Here is a 22555-nt window from a genome sequence, read left to right on the forward strand (position 1 = left end):
CACTGAATCTCCATTAGGCTGCTGGGATAATACTTTCAAAGAATAACAGACTACTCAGAAAAAATTTTAAAGGTAAACCATGAAATTGATTACTATGTGGGGAAAGTGACTTTGCAAGGACAAAATAAAGGGATAAATATCATTTATATGTCATTCTCTATCATCCATGAGGGAAGAGGTTATCTCCACAGGCTGCACCACTGTACCTCCTGGGTCCTGCAGGTTCTCACTTGAGGAGACCAGGAACGGGTAGGTACAGGTCTGTCCCCACTGTGGGCAAGACTCCACAGAGACTTTCTCTTTCTGCTTTGACATCGTAAATATCAGACATGAAGCCAAACCCAGAACATGGAAATGATGCTGGCTGGAAAGGCCAGAACTTGGAAGTTGAGAGAGGAAGGGCCAGGACTTCCCCTGACAGAATGGGGAGATGTCCCATGGAGCTCATTCTTCCTCAAGAGCGTTCTGTTGCCACATAGAACCACATTGTTATAGGAAATAACTGATGATTATTTAACAGAGATAGAAAAAGCTCTCTCAAGGTAATGACTCATTCCACTCTTTGAGGGGAGCATTCTGCCTAGTACAACCACTGAGAGTGGCCACACCACAGTGGTTGAATGGAGAAATTTCCTGCAAGTAATTCCAAGCAGCAGGCATGAATAATCTTACTTTAACATGGGAGTCAGTAGAGGATAATGGTTAAGAACTCAGGAATGTAGGGGCGGGATTATATGTATGTGTGTGGGGGATGAGGGATCCTTAGAAGCCATGGGACTCAGAGCAATTTCTAAAAGTTCTATAAACTTTAATGTACTCATCTAGGAAGTATACCCAGTAATATCTATCTCGTAGGGTAGTTGTGAGGTTTGAACAAGAGAATGCCCACAGAGCACTTAGCAGAGTAATTGGCACAGAGGAAATGCTCAATAAAGGTTGGGAAGACAGAGCAAAGAAGTCCGAAAGCCAGGGCTGGAGGGGCTTTGGGTGATTTGTTCTCAATCCCTCGCAGTTATACCAGATGCCTCTGTTCTAACTTTTTAAGGTTTATAACAATGAACTTCGTTCCAAAGTTTTGACATTCAGAGAATTTTGTTACTTAGAGTCATGGATCATAATTCCAGCTCCAGCTCTCATTGCCAATTCTGAGTCGAGGATTCAGAAAGTAGGCAGTGGGGTATAGCCACTGTAGCTTGGCTCTCTAAAGGTGTTCTCAAAATCACAGTCCCTTTGGTAACAATAAAACAAGGGTCCAAGACTCAAGCACACATGCTCTTTGTCCTAGATGCCAGAATTCTTAAGGTCTGCCAAACCAAGAAAGGAAACTTTCAGAAAGATACCCTCTGTGGAAAATCTCTGCTTCAAACATTTGAACTCTAAGGCAGTTGCCAGGAGCCATTGATTTAAAAATCCAGGGAAAGTTTGGGGAGGGGGGTGGGCAGGGAGAAAGTGTGCAGAGAGGGGCAACAGGGTAAGAGGAAGGTTGAGGGAAGGAAAGAGGGCATATGTCAACTCTATGGTAACTGAAAATTCCAAATTATTTAGAGCAGCAGAAATAAGAAAAGCTCAATGACTTATATTACAGTTGACAACAATCATGTATTAGATAACGTTTAGCATATCATAAAATGTTATGGTAACTCATCAGACTTACCTAAATTCAAACCAAATCCTAGAGATGTATTTGATTTGTCTTTCCCTATACCTCCATCATGTGAATCCTCAGTCTGCTTCCCATCCCCCCACACCAATTTCATAAGCCATGAAGATTTTAGAAGGGTCTGCACCCACTGCCCCAATCAGGTTGAAATACAAACCAGCATCGTACCATGTTGTGACCCTCTCGGCCACAGTGGACCCTGGGGAGAAGCAGAGACCACAGGCCCAGGCAGGGCACTCCTTGGGCAGGCATACTCCCCTGGCAACAGCAACCAGATGACGAATTCTCCAAGCTGGATCTGCTTCAGCCATATGTGTGACAAGCTGTGCTATTCAAATCATACACACAGACAGGGCAAGGAGCATTTCTGAATCACAGTCACATGCCAGGAGTATTTCTTAGCCAAATAATGGCAAGAACAAGAGGAAAAAAAGCAAGAAGCAGCTCATCAACTCCTTCCTAATGTCCCTGGCCCCAGAGTGCAAGGTGCTGTTCTAATATGTAATTCAGTAAGCTTTGGAGGTAAGCTAAATGACATTCTAGATCCAGTCACCCTTGGGGGACAATCGGAGAGAAAGATAATGAGGACCATTCATTGCAAGCCAAAAGAATCATCACTAAGGCAAGGCCTCATTTTCCAGCACCTCATTTGATTCCTAAAGTAAAAAAAAAAAAAAAGAAAGTGCCTACATCTCAGAGGACATGGTATATAGCAAGAAGATTTAGGCTTGGAAGTTAAACTTGGTCTCAAATCTTGATCTACTACTGAATAGTTTCTCTATTTGTGAAAAGGAGATGATAAGATCTCTGTTGAAGGCTTGTTGTGGGGTCAGTGGAAATAATGCATGTGAAAGGATCAAACGTGATGCCTGCAACCATAAGTACTCAATAAAGACTAACCCCCCAGACTCCTGAGACAATAAAGAGGACTTTAAATTAGTGTTGCCTGGAGCACCAGAAGCCAGCAAGGATGCTCTTCACTACCAAACTGTGGGATCCTGAGATGGCAGGAAATGGGTCTCCACTCAGGCTGCCTCCTTCCCCCGTTCCACTCTCTTTCTCAAATGAAGATGCAAAGACTCAAAAATATGATAATCACAAAGCTTCTCTCATTCTTAGAAGACCAAGCAAACAAAAGACCAGAAAACTCCAAGATTCCCAAACTATCACATAGCCCTTGAAGCTAGGCAATAGGAAGCTCAAGATGAAGGGTGACTCTCCATGAGCACACGTGACCATCTGTGGAAGAGGGGCAGAGAAGACAGCCTTGTTTGCCGGATGTTGTCTATAAAGAGTCATTCGTCTGGAAGTCCATGCTCATTGTGAAGTTCAACTTATAAAAAGTCATGTATTCACCAAGAATTTAAAATGCTGATTTTCTTCCTTCCTTCCTTTCTTCCTTCCTTCCTTCCTTCCTTTCTCTCTAAGATTTATCTATTTACTTAAGAGAGAGAGAGCGTGAATGAGAGGGGCAGAAAGAGAAAGAGAATCTCAAGCAGATTCCCCACAGAGCATGGAGCCCCATGTGAGGCTTGATCTCATGACTCTGAGATCGAGACTTGAGCTGAAACCAAGAGTCAGTCACTTAACCGTCTGCACCACCCAGGCGCCCCTAAAATGCTGACTTTCATCTGGTGATTCATTGCAGTGTGGGGTGGGATGGTGCTTTAAAATATATATATATATATTTGCAGAGTTCTGTAGAACCTTTTTATAAGCCACTGAAAGTCATAGAGGATATAAATATCATTTTGCCTGCAAATCCAGAAAATTGATTGGGCTAGGGCACTTTTTAGCCCAGAGTTTCCTATTAAAAGTCAGCATAGTAGAGTGAAAATAGCAACAGATTAGAAATTAGCAGAATTTAATTCCACTTCCATTTGTGCTACTTATTAGTCGTGTGACCCTGAATAGGTCACTGAACCTCAATTGCTTACCTCTGTCTATAAAATTAAGTGGCTAGAATACAGTGTGGTTCTGAGGATCACCCTGCTGAGAATCACTGGAAGTGCTTGCCCTTACGGAATGGTCACTGGGGCGGGGCCTAGGAATCAGCATTAACAAACACCTGTGATTTTTTAAGCTGGCTGTAGTTGAGAATCCCTGGATAAGATCATCTCTAGGAGGCATCTCAGATGGGACATTGTCATATCCTAAAGGCCTTTAAGGGCTCTAGTGAAAGCGCTGGTTCATTTGTAAATCAGTTCATAGTTTATGTAGCTCTTGCTTTTCCTAACCAAAGCTGTTGCCCCATTTTCTTCTTAGTCATAGCTAATCAAAGCCAAAATACAACATCCTGTCCAACCTTCATTCTCAAATGAGCCAAATACATTTCAGTGCCCTTGACTCTCAGGTCACCGCCTTGTCCAAGAGATCTCATAGCTGTTTCCTATGTTGTTTCCCAACTGGAAACACTTCTCTTCCCTAGCCGACAACAAGGTCTTCAGTTTGGTTCCAGAGCCCTGTGTCTCTTCCACTTCCTGCAACAGCTGAGATTTCTCTGGAAATCTCTCATTCATATATTCGCCCTGGTTTACTTAGCAAGTTAGAGCTGGGAGGGTCACTGCATAAGGGGATTTGGTACCAGACAGTGTATAAAAATAAAACTAGTTAGAGCTGGAGGAGAATGACAGAGGTGATAAAATACTGGGAAGGTGAGTGGCTCAGTAAAGGGGAAGTCGCCCGAACACTGTGTGAGTGGACTGGTCACTCAGCCTCTCATGGTCAGAGATCATGATCCTCAAAGACAGAAATAAGGACATGTACTAAGTTTTCCATAAAAACAAATATATTTGATTTATAGTAGTATTCTTTATTCACAGATAATGTCTTCTCTATTTTTTGGTGTTAAAGTATCTTTTCCTTTTTGAAATGGTGCTAAAGCTTAATTTTAAAACTCTGCTTTTTAATGACATTTAAAACCCTGTGATGGCCCCCCCCACCCTTATTTTGTTTTGATTTTGAGTTGAACTTCTCTTGACTCCCTGTGGCTCAAAATCTCCTAGGGAAGACTGACTCTTCCCCTCAGCTAAGGTACATTGTCTATCATGGCCAAGGCATCTGAAAAGCAGACCCCCATCAGAAGCATGAGGGCAACTGTACTAATGAATTTTTAACTGGCAATTTCCAATGGAACCCCTTCAAGGGAAAGTTTTCTCTACTTGAGCCCATTTAGAAGTAGTGATTTTTTTTTTTTTTTGAGTACATTGACTTTTTTCAGAGAGAGTCCAATGGAGTTTGGGGGTTTTTTTGGTAGGTGGTGGGGAAGGCATTACTATTCCTATTTCAAATGTGGAGACAGAAACAGGGAGTGTCCAACTGGGTGTCTATGTTGTCCTTTCTCCAATAGAGGCTGTCTTTAAGCTCTGAGTCTTAGCTCAATGTATTCATTTGCTGTTACTGCACAACTTCAGGTAGGATTTCCTCAGATTTAATACATTTGCCTGCTGACCTGAAAAAAAAATCCTTTTAAAAGTCACCATTCTGGGTTCCTCTTTTATACATTTTCCCAATCTGCTCAATACCTGTTAGAGCACTTCTGATGGAAGAGTGTGGGCAGGGGGTTAGATTTCACACTTGAGCAGTTCTGAAAAGGGATGGGACATTTATACCCAAGGCAATGTACTTGGCTGGGATTCTATGTTCCCTTTGCTATTTCTGCAGACATTTATGCTTAAAAAGAAATTTCTCCCACCCTGCAGCCAAACTTCTCCTCTGGCTGGATACACACACATACACACCAGCCTCCTTTCCTAAAAACAGCAGATGGGTTGAGGTAGAAAGAAACAGAATAAACACAATGACCCGGAGCCATTTTACAAAGGGAGAGGGGTTCATTTTTGAGTGAGGGCAACTAAGCCTGAATTCCTCTCTGGAGGAATCTGTGAATAGCGAGATATAAAACTATGACTTCCATGAGGCAAAACATCCTCTTCAATGTCTTTCTTTGGGTGAATATGATTCTATGCCTGACATTCTTGCCCCAAACCTACCCTTCAGCTTATCTGGGAGAAAATATTTCTCATCTTTCTTTTAGTTAGTCAGTCCTCCATTAAGCCTATCCAAGCACAGACAGCAGAACTCATGACTGGTTGGAAGATGGCAACAAAGATTTCTTATCCTTCCCCTCAGCCAACGTCCACAAGCTGCCTGTTCCCTGCAAGCAGCTGCAGGACCCCTTTCCCTCACTCCGCCTGGGTCTGTGTTTAGGGCTCTGATATGCTTACACAGAGGAATTCCAACTAGGATTTCAAGGGAAGCCTGACTCTCACTCTCCCATAGCCCCCAGCAGGCCGGTTCTGCAAAAAGATACTCCCATCCTCAGTACTGATGCAGCATTTCTTTATGAGGATCTGCTTGTAATTGTCAAGGTCTGATGCCAATCTTTTTAACTGACAATTACTAATACTTTAAAGGAACTATTAAGCTGTGTAACTAAATTCCTATGGGGAAGAGTGATTCAAATAAGCAGTATGGCCTTCTTCCTCAAGACTGGGTTCACATACGGATACGAGGAGTTTCTCTATCTTTCAAAATATATGTATTGAATGTGTAAGTGTCAAGCATTGTTCTGCTTCTGAGGGTATACAAATAAGATTCAGTCACAGCCTTCAAGGGGCTCACAATCCGGATTTCACTCGTGCAAGAACAGAGACAAGTACTAGGTGCATCTGTGGGCAAACCTGAGGGAAACGGGGCTGATTAAAGCTTGGTGTCAGGAAGTCTCCACAGTGATGGTGTTTTGAGTCTTTTAAAACACAAAATGGATACTGAGAGAAGAATTATATCACCAGATATAACGACTGAGCCACCCAGGTGCCCCTTCATCATTCTTTCAAGTATAACCGCCCTCACTCCTGCTTTTCCAGCCCCCCATGACGGCGCGCCTGGTCACCGCCAGCGCCTCCTGAAGGAAGGCCTCAGCCAGTCCGTTGTGTGTGTTGCTGCTTCACCGAACACCCCAGGGCCTTCCTTTGCGGAGGGGCCTGCCCTCTCCTCCACGCTCACTAGACCCATCATGCGCATGCAGCTTGTACCATTTACACATTCACCTCTTCCCCAGGTGATGGTGAACATCTTCAGGGTATCGACTTACCCATAGTTTGAATCACTGGCATCTTACAGGGTGACTAGCAGAGAAGAGGTGAGCAAATCAAACCTTGTCAAATGACTGAGGGCACAAACCCTCTGCTCTCATGACAAGGCCAAAATCAACCCGTGTCTTCTGAACATGGGACCTGCCCTCCCGTTTGTCTTCTTTTCCTGTTCCTCCTTACCCTGAGCTTTCCCTCTACTTTCTCTCTCAGGAATATCCATTTATCTATTTAGGGCAGCAGTTTTCAGTCTTGGCTGCACAGTAGAATCACTTGGGGGACCCTTTACAAATAAACACCGGTGCCCGGCCCACTGAAGCAGATTCTGATTTAATCGGTTGGGGTGGGGCTCTGGTGTTGGTATTTTGTAAATGCTCCTGTGATGAGTCTAAAATGCAGCCAGGCTTGAGAAACACTGATTTAAAGTGATAACTCACCTCCCGTCTTTTAAAAAGACTAATGTGGCTCCGGTGAGTTTACCTTGTCTGGTTTCAAAGCAGGTACCGTCTCAACCACTTATTAGGTAACAAATCAAACACTGCCTTATGACCGCGCTTCACTATTGGTTTGTTCTTTGACTCTTGCACTTCATTTTGATGATTTATGAGTGTATACACACATGGACCATCTCTCACGCTAGACCAGAAGAACCTCGAAGGCAGGAACTCTGTCTTCCACTTCTTTGCATCCCCAAGCCATGCACATCGTGGACCGAAAACATATTTTTGATTATTAAAAGAAAAAAATCCAAAATACTAAAAGATAAAAAAAAAAAAAACCTAGTAGAGGCCATTTTATTTCCACTTTAAGGACATGCCTTTGGTAAGAATAAAAATGTTGCAAAAAGGGTGGGGCAGGGTAGAAGCAGACTAGATAAAGAGTAAATAAAAGTCAAATGGAAAAAAAACTAAATTAGTCCAAAAGAAAATGTTTCCCAGCTTCTTAAGAGGGTTTTTGCAAACACTGAAGCAGAATAAACAAGAGAATTAACTTGGCTTGTACCCTGATAAGGAGATTTCTTTCTCGGTTATATAATTTTACAAAGTTTCCAGGGTGTAAAGAAAATAATCAGCCAGGGAGGACTCCTTCCCTTGGACTATACAATTTAGCTCTTGGTTTAATCGGCTCGCAGAGCTGCTCAGCTTGACCTGACCTCCTTCCAGCCCTGTGATCTCAGACTAAGCCTCACATTCAAGAGCCCTGGTATAGAGCTCAATGTCATAGAAACGGGATAAAACATAATCCTCATTCCATGTCCTTGATCCCTTGGTGTAGTGGCCTCTGTGCTTTGGTGGGGGTGGGGAGAGCTATACCAGGTATGTTCTCCTGGTGGTTCGTGTTCCAGAGATCTGCTGATGCTGGAATGATCTAGGCATGTTCTCTTACCAAGTAGTGTTATAAAGAAGTATTGCTTGGAACAACTACCTTAAAGACTAGCTTAAAGTACTGTTTTGTGCACATATCTCAGAAAAGGTTTATCTTCATATGGCTTTTCTACTTTGTCATGAAGTTAAGACCACAGGAAAGGCTCGGTGAATCACGATGCACATCTTCTGCTAAAGCGAGATAAGTTCATCAGATGGAGACATGTTTTCAACATCAAATTTCATCCTAGTTATTAGGCCACAAATTGAAGGACTGGTCCCAAAAGGCATGCACATTTCTATAGATTAATTAAGTGTACGTTCTTTTGCCTGGGTTGGCCATTTTAACACTGGTCATATTTTACTTTGCTATAGCATTTTATTATACTTTACTATTTTATTTACATATTTTACTAATTAGTGTTTGAAAACATGATTCAAAAGCATTTAACTCTGCTCTTGATTAATTAGCAATGATAGTAACATGTTGTCATTTGTAGATTAAGATAACACCACTGACTCATTTGATAGGATATGAGTTGATAAACTGTCACTGATCTATCCATGCTGTGCTCCTCATTCTTCTTGTGACTAGTGGCCTGTGTTTGACCTTATGAGCCCAAACCAAGGGCCTCCAAAATCCTGCAGTTACCAAAGAGACATAAAATAATAGCATTTGTCCTATCAGCTACTTCTACTGACATCGAAAAAAATGGAAATGACAGGCTAATTTATTACAACAAAAGGAAAAGAAAAATATGGCTCTAACTTCTTTGTATACTAATAAATGCTAGCTAGAATTGGTTAAACAAGGATCTGGGAGTCTGGAGTCCATGCTACCATATATAACAGACTACATCACAAAATCAGTATGTGCTATCTAAAACCTAAAACAGATGAACTACACATTTTCAAGGAATGGGGTTAAAGATCCATGACAATGAATGGATCAACACTGATTCACAAGGACTTTTGCTTCTTCAAATAAGAGTTTAGGTAGCAGTGCCTGACAGCTGCAAACTGGGTTTATTTAACACAATTTATAACCTACGGTACAAACCAAAGGTCATTAGGTTCTACAGGAACATCTCTGGCTATGTTCCACTGAAAAGAGAAGTATGGATTCAGAACCCAGGATACTTGAATCATTGGGGAAAAGGTATCACTGAGGTAATGAGCACGCCAGGGCCTGAAAACTTAAGAATGTTCCCCTAAACGAAAACAAGCAGCTCCATCTTCTCAGAACATGGCTGACTCAATCATCAAGCTGGAATGTTATTTACATAGTCCCAAGCAAACCAAGAAGAATCCTCTGGTCTGTAACCAAGGGCACTCGGAAAGTTATGTCTGGAACAGGCAAAGGCTAATGTCTGTTTCTGATGATTCCTGACTCCTTGAAAGACAGCCAATTTACCTAATGCAGGTAAAGGGCAACAACTCCTTGCCACCTCCCCCAGAAAGGACCACCAGCATGATATTTCATGCCTCTTTAGTGAATAACTTGGACTGTAATATACTTAGCAAGATGGGCAAATCTGGATTCTGAATTCTGCCCCATCCAACAAATCAGAACAATCACCCTATCTTCTTCCTCCTCCTGCTTGTGGGAGAGGTCATGATGGAACCTGATTCACACAACAGAATAAAGTTGAGGTTAGGCATCGGGAAAAATAAATTCCCTAATTATGAAACATTTTACCAAAGGGGTCAGACTATGGTGTCCCTTTCTTTAGAGTGAAAGAAAGGGTATAGAAAGTTAAACTTTCTGGATGGAAGGGGTGGGGGAGTTCTCATTAGAGGCCAGGATAGAAATAGGGAGCTCTGGGAGAACTATCATCCTTTTGTTGGGGCGGGGGGGTCTCTCTAGCACCTTTTGGTACGTGAACCTACTGGCTTAGTAGTTAATGTACAAGTACCCAGGGTCTGGGCAACTGTTTAATCACATGGCAGGATCTGTCTGGCCTATGGTTTTCAAAGCATACTAACCTCAAGAAAAAGCACCATCACTATTTAACTTGTACACAAATTATCTAGTCCTCAACAAATACCAGCTAAGTGAAATGATCATTCACCCTTTAGAGATGGAGAATTTGAGATCCTTAGAGGGTGGACCTTGGTCACTTCAGAGCCATTGGCAAATATCAGGAGGCATGCTAACTCGATGGGCTCTATTCTTACACATTTTTTTCCTGTGAGCGACTGATTTCCCACTTCATTACAATTGCTGTTGGGGCGGGCAGGGATGCTGGTTTCTTTAGCTGCCCCCTGACAGTGTTGGCCCAGGACAGACAATGTGGCTGATGCTTTCAGAAGATGAACACTCCGATTGCTAAGTACATCTTGTTCTCTAAACTGGACAGTTCAAAAACACTGTCAAAGCACTCACCTGTCTTCTCTCTGAACCAAGGCACTGCAGAATCAGCCGGGTGTTCACACTGTGACTCCAGGTGGTTCCCAGGGCAGCTGTCACACAGCTGGAGCCAGAAGTGCCTGAAATGAAACAGGGCAAAACCATGATTATGAGTGCCCATTTCTTGTAATGGTGTTTCACATAAACAAGTCTAGTTGTTGCTCATTGCTTAGAGACTCCTGGGGGACTCAGTTCACTACCACAAAAGTTGGCAAATTAGAGAAGGAGAGGGGTTAAGGAACATGAGACTAAAAATAAAAACCAGCATGAGTTTCCTTCAGCCTCAGTGAAAGTGACCACCACTGGGCTAAAAGATAACAGAGTTATATATCAATAAGAGGTTGCATGCAAGGCAACTTGGAGCCATTGCTAATAATAAACTGAGCCACTCAACATCCATGGCAGAAAGGCATAATGCTACTGCATAGAATAAGAGCCAGGTATGAAACAGTCTTAGTTTAACAGAGCTGTAAGACTTGTTTAACTCGATAAGAGTCTTAACTCAGTTTTCCTAATCAATATAGAAACAGTGGCATGTGCATATAAAATTCTTTTGCCCCTCCAACCCCTGCACACATGCGAACACACACCCAGAAGAGGAATCCGGAAGATCTAACCATTTCATATCTAATCTGTATTAGACAGTCTTATCCCCAGAGAAATATTCCTTCACCTTCTAAGACTTTCCTGTAAGGGGGAGGATGTGAAGGATTCATCTGAGTTTCCAGTCTACTCCAAGTTGTGCTTCAGCTACTACCTTACATCTCCAGAGCTCCACTGATCCCTCTTTTTTTTTTTTTTTAAAGATTTTTTTATTTATTTGACAGGGAGAGACACAGTGAGAGAGGGAACACAAGCAGGGGGGCATGGGAGAGGGAGAAGCAGGCGTCCCGCCGAGCAGGGAACCTGATGTGGGGCTCGATCCCAGGACCCTGGGATCATGACCTGAGCTGAAGGCAGACACTTAACGACTGAGCCACCCAGGCGCCCCTCCACTGATCCCTCTTGACATCATCAGGAGGAAACTATTCCTGCGCTCCTCCTCTTCCTTCTCCTTAAAGGCAGGCTTACAAGTCCCACCACTTAGAAGCTTGCCCACACCCCCCACCTCATATCTGGGACATCTTGAGGTCTCCTCTGAATTCCTATGTGCACTTTGGCTCAGGGCCATGAGAGGAATCCTAGCCCTAGGGAGCACAGTGGGACATTCATTATGCCTTGTATCCTCAAGGTGCCATCTCTTTGCAATGAGGAGACGAAGTACAGAGAGGCTGAAGTCCACCGAATTAGCTAAAACAACATGAGGCCTTGAGCTTCTCATTCATTGCCTGCTTACTGTATCATCGGATTTTCACCCCTCAGTCTGGAGTATTGGTCTTTTCTTCTTTTCTTTCTTTTCTGGACCTGTCATCTTTCAGGGTGGTCTACCAACTTTGCATGGCCTTATACTCCTGGGCCCAAATATTATAGCAGATGCATGTGGGTCAGTGGTTCTAGGCTGGAGGTGATTTTGTTGGCAATGTCTAAGTGGAAGTGCCACTGGCATTTAGAGGGTAGAGGCTGGTGATGCTGCCAACCACCCTGTAACGCACAGGACAGGCCCCCATAACAAAGAATTATCCAGCCCCAAAAACGAGAGTGCTGAGGTTGAATGCCCCTGGGTTAGACAACACCAACCATACATTTTCTCTGGTTCAAGCAGGTACAGGAATGAATTAGATGGAAATCAACAACTGGGACCACAACAAGCCTGGGGATTTCCGAAAGAAGAAGAATTTAGCATAGGAAGGAATAAAATTTAGGGTGACCTTAGTGCATGATGTACATCATTCAAAACATATACAAATTAATTTGAAAACAAAATATCTAGACTGTGCTCATCTAATCACATCATTCCCTTACTCAAACTCCTCCAGCAGCCCTCCATGCTGAGGAGAAATACTAACTCCTGAACAATGCACCTGGGGCACTTCATCATCTGCTCCCCAGTCTCTCTCTGGCCCCACTGCTCTAAGCTTTCTCACTGGGTGTCCTCCTGTAGCCTCCTGACTTCTCTGTCCCCATCCTCCTTGACCTCTTGTCAGCAGCTGATAAAGCTTCCCCTTCTTTTGGCATCCAATATACTGCTTCTTCTGAATCCCAATGAGTATTCCTTTCCTTCTCTGCTTTTCTTCTCCCTCTCTTCCTAGTTGTGGGTGGACCCCAGGGGGCTGACCATGACTGCTTTTTCTCCTACCACCCAAGTGTCTTCAGTGGCTAGGAAGGTAATGTGCATTAGTAAAGAGGCCAGGCGTTTGCATCTTAAAATGCAGGAATCCTTTATTACTGCAAAGAGATATACTTTCTTCCATTCTTCTTAAAATATACAACCCTCTTGTCTTCCATTTTCCCCTTTTTGATAGAGACATATTAATAAAGAAATATTTTCTGTTATAAGAAAACCAACCCTGGAAAGGCAATGGCAACTGATTTTTCTTTTCTATTTTTTTCTTTATTGCATTTTATAAAACAGCTTTTTTAAGATAATTCACACATACAATCCACCCAAAGTGTACAGTTCAATGGTTTTTATTATATTCAGAGTTTTTCAAGCATCACCAAAATCATCACCTCAAAAAGAAACCCCATGTGCCTTAGCCATATAAGCCTCAAGCCCCTCTTTCCTGCCCCCCAGCCCTAGGCAACCATTACTCTGCTTTGTGTTTAATACAAAGTATTGGGAGATGACAGGGAGTAGTGGAGACTGTGGTGAATGAGAGCATCCAGCCGTGATCGCAAGGGGGCAGACCCTGGCTGCTCTAGTTATTGCTGTCACGTGACAATATGAGTTCATAGTCAGCCACATCTTTTGACTTTTAAAAGAGAAGCCAGAAGTCGATGTTTTAAGTACAATCTCCTGGTTTTAACATGTTGGCTTAATTTAACAATTTTTGCAAACACAAATGAACATACTTAGGAGCCATATATCACTCATTCCCACCAAGCTTGCAACCTCTGCTCCATATGGCATGGCCTCATTGTTGACAAGGACGACACCCCCACGTGGATGATTTTGAAGGCTTTGTCTCAACCTATGACTGGCCTTAGCACCTGTTCTCCTTTATCAACAACAAGAGCTACAAGCTTGACCTAATGAATTTCAGCACCGTAAACTGAATATCTTCTAATCAAGCTTATGTCTTCCCATATAACTCACTCTTCTTTCTTTGTCCCTTTCTTTGGCCTTCTAGTTAATCTGGCTCATTCCATTTTTAAATTTCTCCTTCTCTCGTGCTTCTCAGTTCCAATAAATTGTGACATTCTATTGATTGAACTGTAAAATCTCACCTATATCCATTCCCTACCCTCCTTTTTTCCTACCCCAACCTTAGATCAGACCCCCATTAGCTTTCACCTGGGGATGGCTGCTAGAGCTTTCTAACTGATGTCCATGTTGCTGTCAGTTCCTCCTCACTAAAGCCCATTCTCTCTTCTGCTGATTAACCTCCCCAGGCACACACCTAAGCACACTCCCCTGCCACTTCTGATCAAGCATGCTCGAAAACTTTCAATGGCTCCCAAGTGCGTCCAAAGAGTTCTAAATTCCTCAGATTGGCATTCAAAGCTCTTCTAGTCTGTGCGCAACCTGCCTTTCCACACAGCTCCCTCCATTCCACTTCATAGAGACTTTGCTCCAATGTAATCACTTCTTCCCCATGTCCCTTCCACACCTGAAATGCTTCTAGGTCCACACGTTGTCTTCGATACCACTTCCTGCACTCCACTTTCTTGGTCATCACAGACATACTGTCTTCCTCCTCTAAATTCCCATAATACTTTATTTCCCTCTCTCATGTTTCACCATTTTCTCTCCTGTGGTGTATTCCTTGTGTGTGCTTTTCTTATCACCCCTAATACATATTTTAAGAGGGCCAAATCCATGTCTGATTTATGCTAGTCTGCCTGAATCACTTAACTTATGCCTCAGTCATTCTGTGTCACTGACACACAGAAGATACTTAATAAATCCTGATTAAATAGTGAATAAGTTATTCCTACTCAACTTTGAACCATGTTATATATATTTGTTCTAGCAGCACATTTACATTCTTAATTAATAGCATTCTCACATTTTTCAAACAAACTTATTAGAAGCTTATTGCTTCTAACAAGATGCCTGCTAAGTGATAAGATGAAGTAAGGCTGAGCTTTCAAGTTTGCCACGAAAAAGTTACATGTGACTAATCAAGAGTTAGTTAAGCACTCAAAAAAAAAAAAATATATATATATAGGTATAAAATCATAGGCATTTCCCAGATCTGGAAGATGTTTTCAGGAGTCAGAGCCATATGGGGCCAGGGGTGACTATTTAAAGGCTGCCATGTCCCTAAACCAATGAAAACAGTATAACAAAGTACCCATATATCTGGCTGCTTTCTGGACAGGCAAGCTCAGGTCCTGACAAAAGGCCATGAGTGCAAATAACCGTCGAAAAGTTTCTAATGGAAACCCCGAGTGAGTGGCTTGAGGAGATCTACTTTCAGGAGTGCGTACAAACATTACGTCACCACAAGAGCAGTAACAGAGGACCTTGAAAGCTAATGATAAGAAAAGACAATATTTTTAAAGTACTACAAGTGAGGCATTAGGTGAGCCCTTTATATAAAGAGGGCTTATGTCTTGTTTGAGCTTCATGTCTTAGTTACATCTTTTTTTGATCCTCACAGCCACCCTCGGAGGTAGGGAATATCATCATCCCTATTGACAAACTGAGGCTGTGAGAGATTAAGTCACTCTCCCGAGGTCACATGGTTGGTTAATGACAGGGCCGGGACTCAAACCGGGCAGCTGTCTTCACCACGACTCCAGTCGGCCTTCTCCAGGCTCCTTATGTCAAACAGCCCACAACTGGGTCAGCCCGGGGGGACCTCGGGAAGGGCCTGAAGGGCCTGAAGAACCTGAAGGCACCCCTCTGAAAAGACACTGATGGAGGCATATTGCAAGCATCTCATCACTCATCTGAATCTGTGTGTCACTCTGGCTCCACAACCAGCTTCCTCTGTTCTGATACACAGTGATAACTCAGGGCAAGGGGTTTCCAGAAAGACAATGCATGCCCTGGCTTGGAAGTTATTTAACCTCGCGCAACTGGCTGAGCAGCTGATTCATGTAAATCAGGTGGCCCAAAACTGACCCTCTCTAGTTGAAGGCCTAAGAATCTGGTCAGAATGGAAAACTTATTTCACTTAATAGGACCCTGAAGAGTGGCTATAGGTGGTGGGATTACCTGAGAGAGAAGTGGGAGAAAGGAAGGTGGGGAAACTGTCAGTTACTATAAATTTATAACTTCTCTTTTTTTTCAGATTTTATTTATTTACTTGAGAGAGAGAGAGAGCACATGTGCACAAGTGTGTGGGTGGAGGGGCAGAGGGAGAGGGAGAAGCAGACTCCCTGCTGAGCTGGGAGCCCAACGAGGGCTTGATCCCTGAGATCATGACCTGAGCCAAAGGCAGACACTTAACCCACTGAGCCACCCAGGTGCCCCTGGGTGTCCCTGTAACTTTATTTTCAACTAGAAAATTCAGTGGCCTCATGTCTTTTGACTTTCAAATATTTCTGGAATAAATAATCATTAATGCTGTTTATGGGAAATTAAAGGTAGAAGGAATCTGCTTTGCTGGTCTTTCAGAAAAGGTGATTTCCTGAGCAATGACCTAATTGGTCAGGAAAGAGATAAGTGAATCTTCTCTATGCTCATTTTAAGCGGAAGTTCTAAAAATTAGGGCACTCTCTCCTTTTCTCCTTTTTGATGACTCTGATATTTAGACCTGCCAAGGCAGAATGACTTCATTGTACTGGAATTTGGTTCATTTCAATACAGATAGAAAAATCAAATAAGTGAATTAGGTTTTGAAAATATTTTCATTATTGGGGATTTTTCATCATCACAGGACTGAGCTTGTGGAAGTATCTGAATAAGCTACACGGAGAAAATCAAATTTGTTTACACTGAAGTCAGGTCTCTCTAAAACAGACTGTGGGGACATTCGTTCTCCACTCTCTCAGACTCTTTTAGGTAAGTCAGAGCATGTTTTCTTTCTGTGACTGCTTACCCATCTGTAAAATGTGAATAATAATTCCTGCCTCCAGGCAACCAAAGGTTCATGGTGACTCTCAGATGGGGATATTTGATATGTATAAATGACAGGAACAATGCTGATTAAACACTGAAGATGAAATTCTAGAGAGAAAGAAAGCTGAATTATCATCTTGTACATTTTTTATTCTATTAATAATGAGGCAAGCTAGTAAAGCTCAGTCACGAAGTGGTTAAAACAACAGGACTTGGATTCTGCAGTATCTTTCATGACTACTATCTTTTGGATCCAATTCCCCATGCCTGTGGAGTGGGAGTTGGTTATGAAGATACATTTCTCACAAGGCAAGAGGCTCTCTCCCTGTTCTGCACACAGGGTATAGTCCTTGTGTAATCAGACTGGAGGAGGATAATCAGGTTGCTATGTAGCCTTGATTTCCAAAAAGGTAATGGGCTTCTGGTACCAACTTGTGTCAGTATCTAGAAGAGGTCTGTTGGGGGGCCTTCAATGAGGAAGCTCCTTCTCTGAAAACATTTCAATTTCTGACTCCTGTGCTAAGCATTTCTGGGAGGTCAAACTGAATCTCCAGTACATAACATAAAAGTGTCTGCCCTGTAGCAAAAGGATCATCTTTAAAAGAATAGACTTTTCCATGTTAAAAATAATGAAAGTATAAACAAAGCACTGACTCTCAGGTCAGGGGTGGGGGGAGGAAAAATTCACAGCCCAGGAGGGCTGGATATCCTGGACATTGGTCCCTCCTGTCCCTTTAGATGAAAGGCAACTTACTGAGCTTGAAAGAGGAAAGAAAGAAGGAAAGAGAGAGAGAGAGAGATGGAGGGAGGGAAAAAAGGAAGGAAGGAAGGAGGGAAGAAAGGAAGGAAGGAGGGAAGGAAGGAAGGAAGGAAGGGAGGGAGGGAAGGAGGAAGAAAGAAAATACCTATAAATCTTTTCAGGACTGCAATAAGGTCAGGAAGGAGATGGCATGTTACCATTGGAATGAACAGTCTCTTTCTTACCTTTGTCCTCACATTCTAAAGCATGTTCTGTATAATGCATGACAGCATATGGTCAGCTGCTGGCTACACGGCAGGACCCTAGAGTTCTATTTCCGACTTAGCTGTGGGCTTTTAACGAGGCCGGGTGGGAGAAGGAGAGTGACGTAACAAAGAACATCAGGGCAGGTCTTGCTAATGACCAGTTACTTTGCCTCTCTGAGCCTCAGTTTTCCTCATCCACGACAAGGGGTTGTTGAAATTGATCTCAGAAGTTCCTGTCTCTACTAAGAACTTTGAATCTATGGCATTTTGATGACAAGAAATTAGCTCTTCATTCTGGACCTCACTTTTCCCAGAAGTTTGAGAATGTTCTACTCCGTGTGCTATCTTTGAATGGCTGTACCCTACCTAACACCCATTTAAGCCTAAAGAGAGTGCAGACATGTGGTCCTTTTCCTAAGAGTAGATTTCCCTACAGACTAGGGATTTTCTAAGTCTCTCCTACCTACTAAAACCTTATGATGGATAAACATGTGATGGCCAGTGGCCAAGTCCCAGCAAACACGACTTCATAACAACAAAATTTAAAGGTGGGAGTCTGAGTGAGAGAGTAGGGATCAGAAGGGGATTACCATCCATTAAATTCAGTTTCTCCTGTTTAAAACCAGGCCCATGGAAGTGGCTGAGCTTCAGCATATACTTTTTGTTGGATCATTCATTTGAACTGGGGAAGTGACTGAGAATCTTGGTTAGCCCCAGTCAAAAGATGTAGGGAAATATTTAGATCTGCTTTTTCCTAAGTTACTGAGAGTAGCCTAAACTACCTCTGTTAGTGGATCATCAGGTCTTGGTGTCTTGTTTTATTTGACAAGGAAGCCAGAATTTCAGCAAGCAATGTTGAAGAGGATGAATGGGGTATAAAAGGGAAGAAGACTACCTAGGATAGGCTCTTTCTAGAATAAGGATTCAAGATGACCTACAAGCTCCATGAGGCCACAGTGCAAAGGTATCACATAAAAAGAGATTTGGACAGGCTCACACATCTATCCTCCAGCAAAATTAATTTCCTTGGGGGTTTGTGGTTCATTAACTGAACCTGTGAACCAGCTGTATTCAGTGTGCACTCTACTTCCCCAGGCCTTTAAAATTGACAATGGTCTGTAGGTCAAGTTCCAACGGAAGTGATATTTCTGACCTAGCTCTATAAATAGAGCACTGGAAAAAACCCATCAGCTGCAAATGGCCCAGGAAACACACGCTATCTATTAAGTAAGTAACCGCAGTATCTGTACTGCCATTTTAGATGAGAAAAAAATATCTTTTGTTATTTATAATCTTCAGAGCTTTGAGATTCTCAAAATACTTTAAAGTTATTAGTCTTCTTTCAGATTTACAAATAAAGGATCTGAGGCATAAAACCGCACACTAACTGCCTCAGTATCATCTGTGCCCTGAGGAAGCATTTGGCCTGGTAAAGGATAAGGCTGCTTCACTTTGGTAAAGCAGAACATTTCATCTCCAATGTCTCTTGGCTAGAGGTGAAAAGATTTGAGTGCAGTCCAGAGTCTTTACTTGCACAACACACCTAGGATCCACGTTCCAATAAAACTCGTTAGTGGGAGAGGTTAGAAATGTGAAGAAGACAAGAAAACGTGGGGCAATCAGAACTTTTGGAATGCAAGAGTTAGGGATGGGTTAATCCTCCACAGCAGAAGGAAGAAACAGTTAGCTAATCACTAGGATGAAGACTGGTAGGTGCTGGCACAAACCACTCAGACAACTCCATTGGCTTTGTGTGGGGAAAATATACGTTAAGTTTCCCAGAGTCTTAGTATGGTTATGTAAGTCATTAGCCAAACAGGACACTTTTGAAAGTTAAATGGGGACATTTTAATGACTATATTGGGATAACAGAGATGAATCAGGACTGTTCTGGGCAAAGTAGGATGCATGTGGGAAATTCCTAGAACAGGATGAGGGTGCTCACTCACCCTAGTCTACAACGCATCTAATTTACCAAGCAAGAGTTCTATAGGGGACACTGCACAGAACTGCTCTGCTATGTTTGCAGTGACAATCATGAACGTCCTCAAGGATAGCTATGAAAACAATAACAGGCATGGGAAGCACAGAACTAGGTTGTCTGAATAGAAAGAATTAATCTCCTCCCACCCAGCTCTGTTTCCAACATTCCCCAAGAGGCCTTGTCCCTGAAACCTTTCTTTAATATAGCTTTCTCCAGCTACCTTCTATTTGGGGGTGGGGATGGGGAAGCCTGACTGGTGACCTGTAGCCAGGTCTCCTGACCCTTTGAAAAGAACTCTTTAATTAAAAATAAACTCACTCATTAGAGGAAACACATACTATTCTTAAGTAAATACTAGCAAATAAAACAATGAAAACAAAAACCCAAACATTTCATTTTCTTTTCATTTCATTCTGAGGCATTTTCTTTCTGAATTTAGGCTTAATTCAACATCAACCAGGAAGATGCTTATGTGAAATGGGTTTTCTTCCATAGCAGTGTGTTCTAGATGCTCACTGTAAATAAGTGAATTCCTCAAATCATGCCAATCAGCCATCTTCGTATGAGCTTTGCTTTTCTACTCTAATTATAGAATCTAAGGCAACAGGAGGATACCAGAGCTGGATTCTACTAAGTCCTGCTATTATTATATGTGGTCATCTCATTTTTTGACTGTCTGATATTTTTTTCAGGTGACTTTTTTTTTTTCCTGGCCGAAGCAGAAGAAATACAGTCACTTAATCTGATTTCAGATTATCTATAGTCCTGGCTGCTGGGGGGGAAAAAAAATCCCCCTCAGAGGTATGCATTCAGCCAGCTGCCTCTGGAGAAAGCTAGGAAGGACAAAACACGGCATATCCTTTATCAGTTACTCTTCCTGGGGAGATTTAAACTAGAGTGAAGTAATGCTTGGTAGCTTTACATATCCAGGGAACTCGTCTGGACAATGATAGCCTACCTGACTGAAGAGCAAAGGGACACACTAATAGTGATGGGGAACCAGCTCACTAGGCAAACCCAGGACCAGGAGAGAGGGTCCTTTCCCAAGGCCTCAGCTGAAGTCTGCTGTTGCTCAGGCTGGATTGCATCCCTGGCTCTTTGCAGGTAATAAGGACGGGTGGGGGTGTGGGGGGGAAATGCTGTTGTCTATCAGGAAATATGTTCTTCAAGAAAAATCATTAAAAAAGCATTAACACAAAGAGACATTTCAACTAAATAGAATGTCTAATCCTGGACTGGATCTTGGATCAGAAAAAAAAAAAAAGTTGCCATAAAGGACATAATTGGGACACCTGACAAAGTTTGACTTTGGCATATTAGATAATAGTATTATATCAGTGCAAATTTCCTGGGTGAGATCATTGTATCATGGTTATTATGTAAGAGAAGTTCTTGTTTTTCTGAGATAAATGCTGAAGTATTTGGAGATGAAAGGTCATGATATCTATGGCTTATTCTCAGATGGTTTCATAAAGATAACAATAATAAATTCATATTATAAAAAAAAGTTAATAATAATAATATGAGGGAGATTTTAAAAATGTGGCAAAATGTTAGAAGTTTAGGTGAAGCATGTGTGGGAGTTCATTGTACCTTCCCTGGAAATTTTCTGTAGATTTGAACTCTTTTACTTAAAAAAACAAACAAAAATAAACAAATGTGAAAATGTAGGTTGGCCTACTCTAGGAGCTGACTTGGGTCACTGATAGAAAATCAGGACACAGGACTGGATCTATGGAGAAATTACTAGGGCATTGTTTCATTTGCATGTTTATGCATCAGAATCATCTAAACCAGGTAAACCACTTTTTAAAATGTAGAATCCTTGTCCCTATCCCAAACCTAATGAATCAGCATCTCTGAGGGGTGATGCCCAGGAGTCTACATTTTCAAAAGGCTCTCCCAGATGATCCCTATATACATTAAAGTTTGAAAAAGATCACGTACCAGGCATTTGCTATTTTGCTTGCAATTATAGACTACTCAGACCCCATGGACAGTCCGTGTACTGTTACGGATGCACTTGCGTTTAAAAAAATCTCCACCTCATATCTTGTCATGTAGCTCTGCATTCTTTTCATCAGTGGAAGACACGGGGCTGGTGAATGCCTTTTGGCCCAGTTTTTAAGACTCCTATCTGCTGACTTTAGCCCCCACCCTACTTCCCAAGGGGAACAGCGAAGAGATGTAAACTGTTTAGAAATGCCACAACTCATCTGCTTGGAGCTGCTGTCAGAGGAGCAACCCAAAACCCTAAGTCAGAAAGTGGAGGAGGGGCAGCTGGCGGCCTGCGGCATGAGACAGGACGGGGCTAGTGATGAGGCCCAGGTCCCCCGCAGGCAGAGACCCTCATTAAGATCCCTTGTCAGTCAGGCTCCTTGACCTGCATTTCTTCCAGACACCAAACACAGCTTAGCTTTCAGAGCTCGAGCTTCCCTTTGTTTCTTCAGTGAGAACAGGAACAGAGCGCAAGCGAGGGAGTAAGAGAATCAGGTGGGACAGGAGCTAGGGGCCCTGAGGTGCTCTGAACACTCCAGAGCACATAAGTGCATCTGACCAATTCAACTTAAACTGCACTCATCGCCTGCTCCCCTCGATCCCACCGCATCCGTGTACTCACTATTCCCATTTCATAGTCTAAGAAGTGACTTTACTGAAACCCACCTAGTGTGAGGCCGAGCTGGGGCCCAGGCCCAGGCATGCTAGGACTTTCTGTTGACCAGCTGCCTCCCTTTCGGCCTTAGAGAGCACAGCGCTGTAGAGAATGCTTTTAATTATCACCTTGCCCGGAGTGCAAAGATTTATTGTTAGGCTTTCTTCCCGCCCCGTCTCAAGCACCCCTTTGGGAAGCAGCCTGATCATGATAGGAATCAGGATATTTTCATGCACGGGAGGGAATGGAATGCTGGCATATCACACGTGTTGTT

General features: G+C 42.7%; 1 protein-coding gene across 6 annotated transcripts in view; it reads right to left on the reverse strand.

Moving 5' to 3' along the window:
• Nucleotides 1-22555, reverse strand: part of RAD51B (RAD51 paralog B) — a 780046-nt gene that overhangs the window by 46749 nt on the left and 710742 nt on the right. For 5 of the 6 annotated variants that reach the window (XM_081829424.1, XM_081829423.1, XM_081829425.1 and 2 more), the window contains one exon: nt 10504-10607. In XM_081829424.1, the coding sequence (XP_081685550.1) occupies nt 10504-10607 (104 nt within the window). Of the gene's footprint in view, nt 1-10503; nt 10608-16619; nt 16748-22555 lie in introns of those variants that run through there. The other variant, XR_014148103.1, reaches the window with a different exon arrangement.

Source organism: Leptonychotes weddellii, chromosome 9 (assembly GCF_054177405.1).
Source record: "Leptonychotes weddellii isolate Sample4059 chromosome 9, ASM5417740v2, whole genome shotgun sequence".
NCBI lineage: Eukaryota > Metazoa > Chordata > Mammalia > Carnivora > Phocidae > Leptonychotes > Leptonychotes weddellii.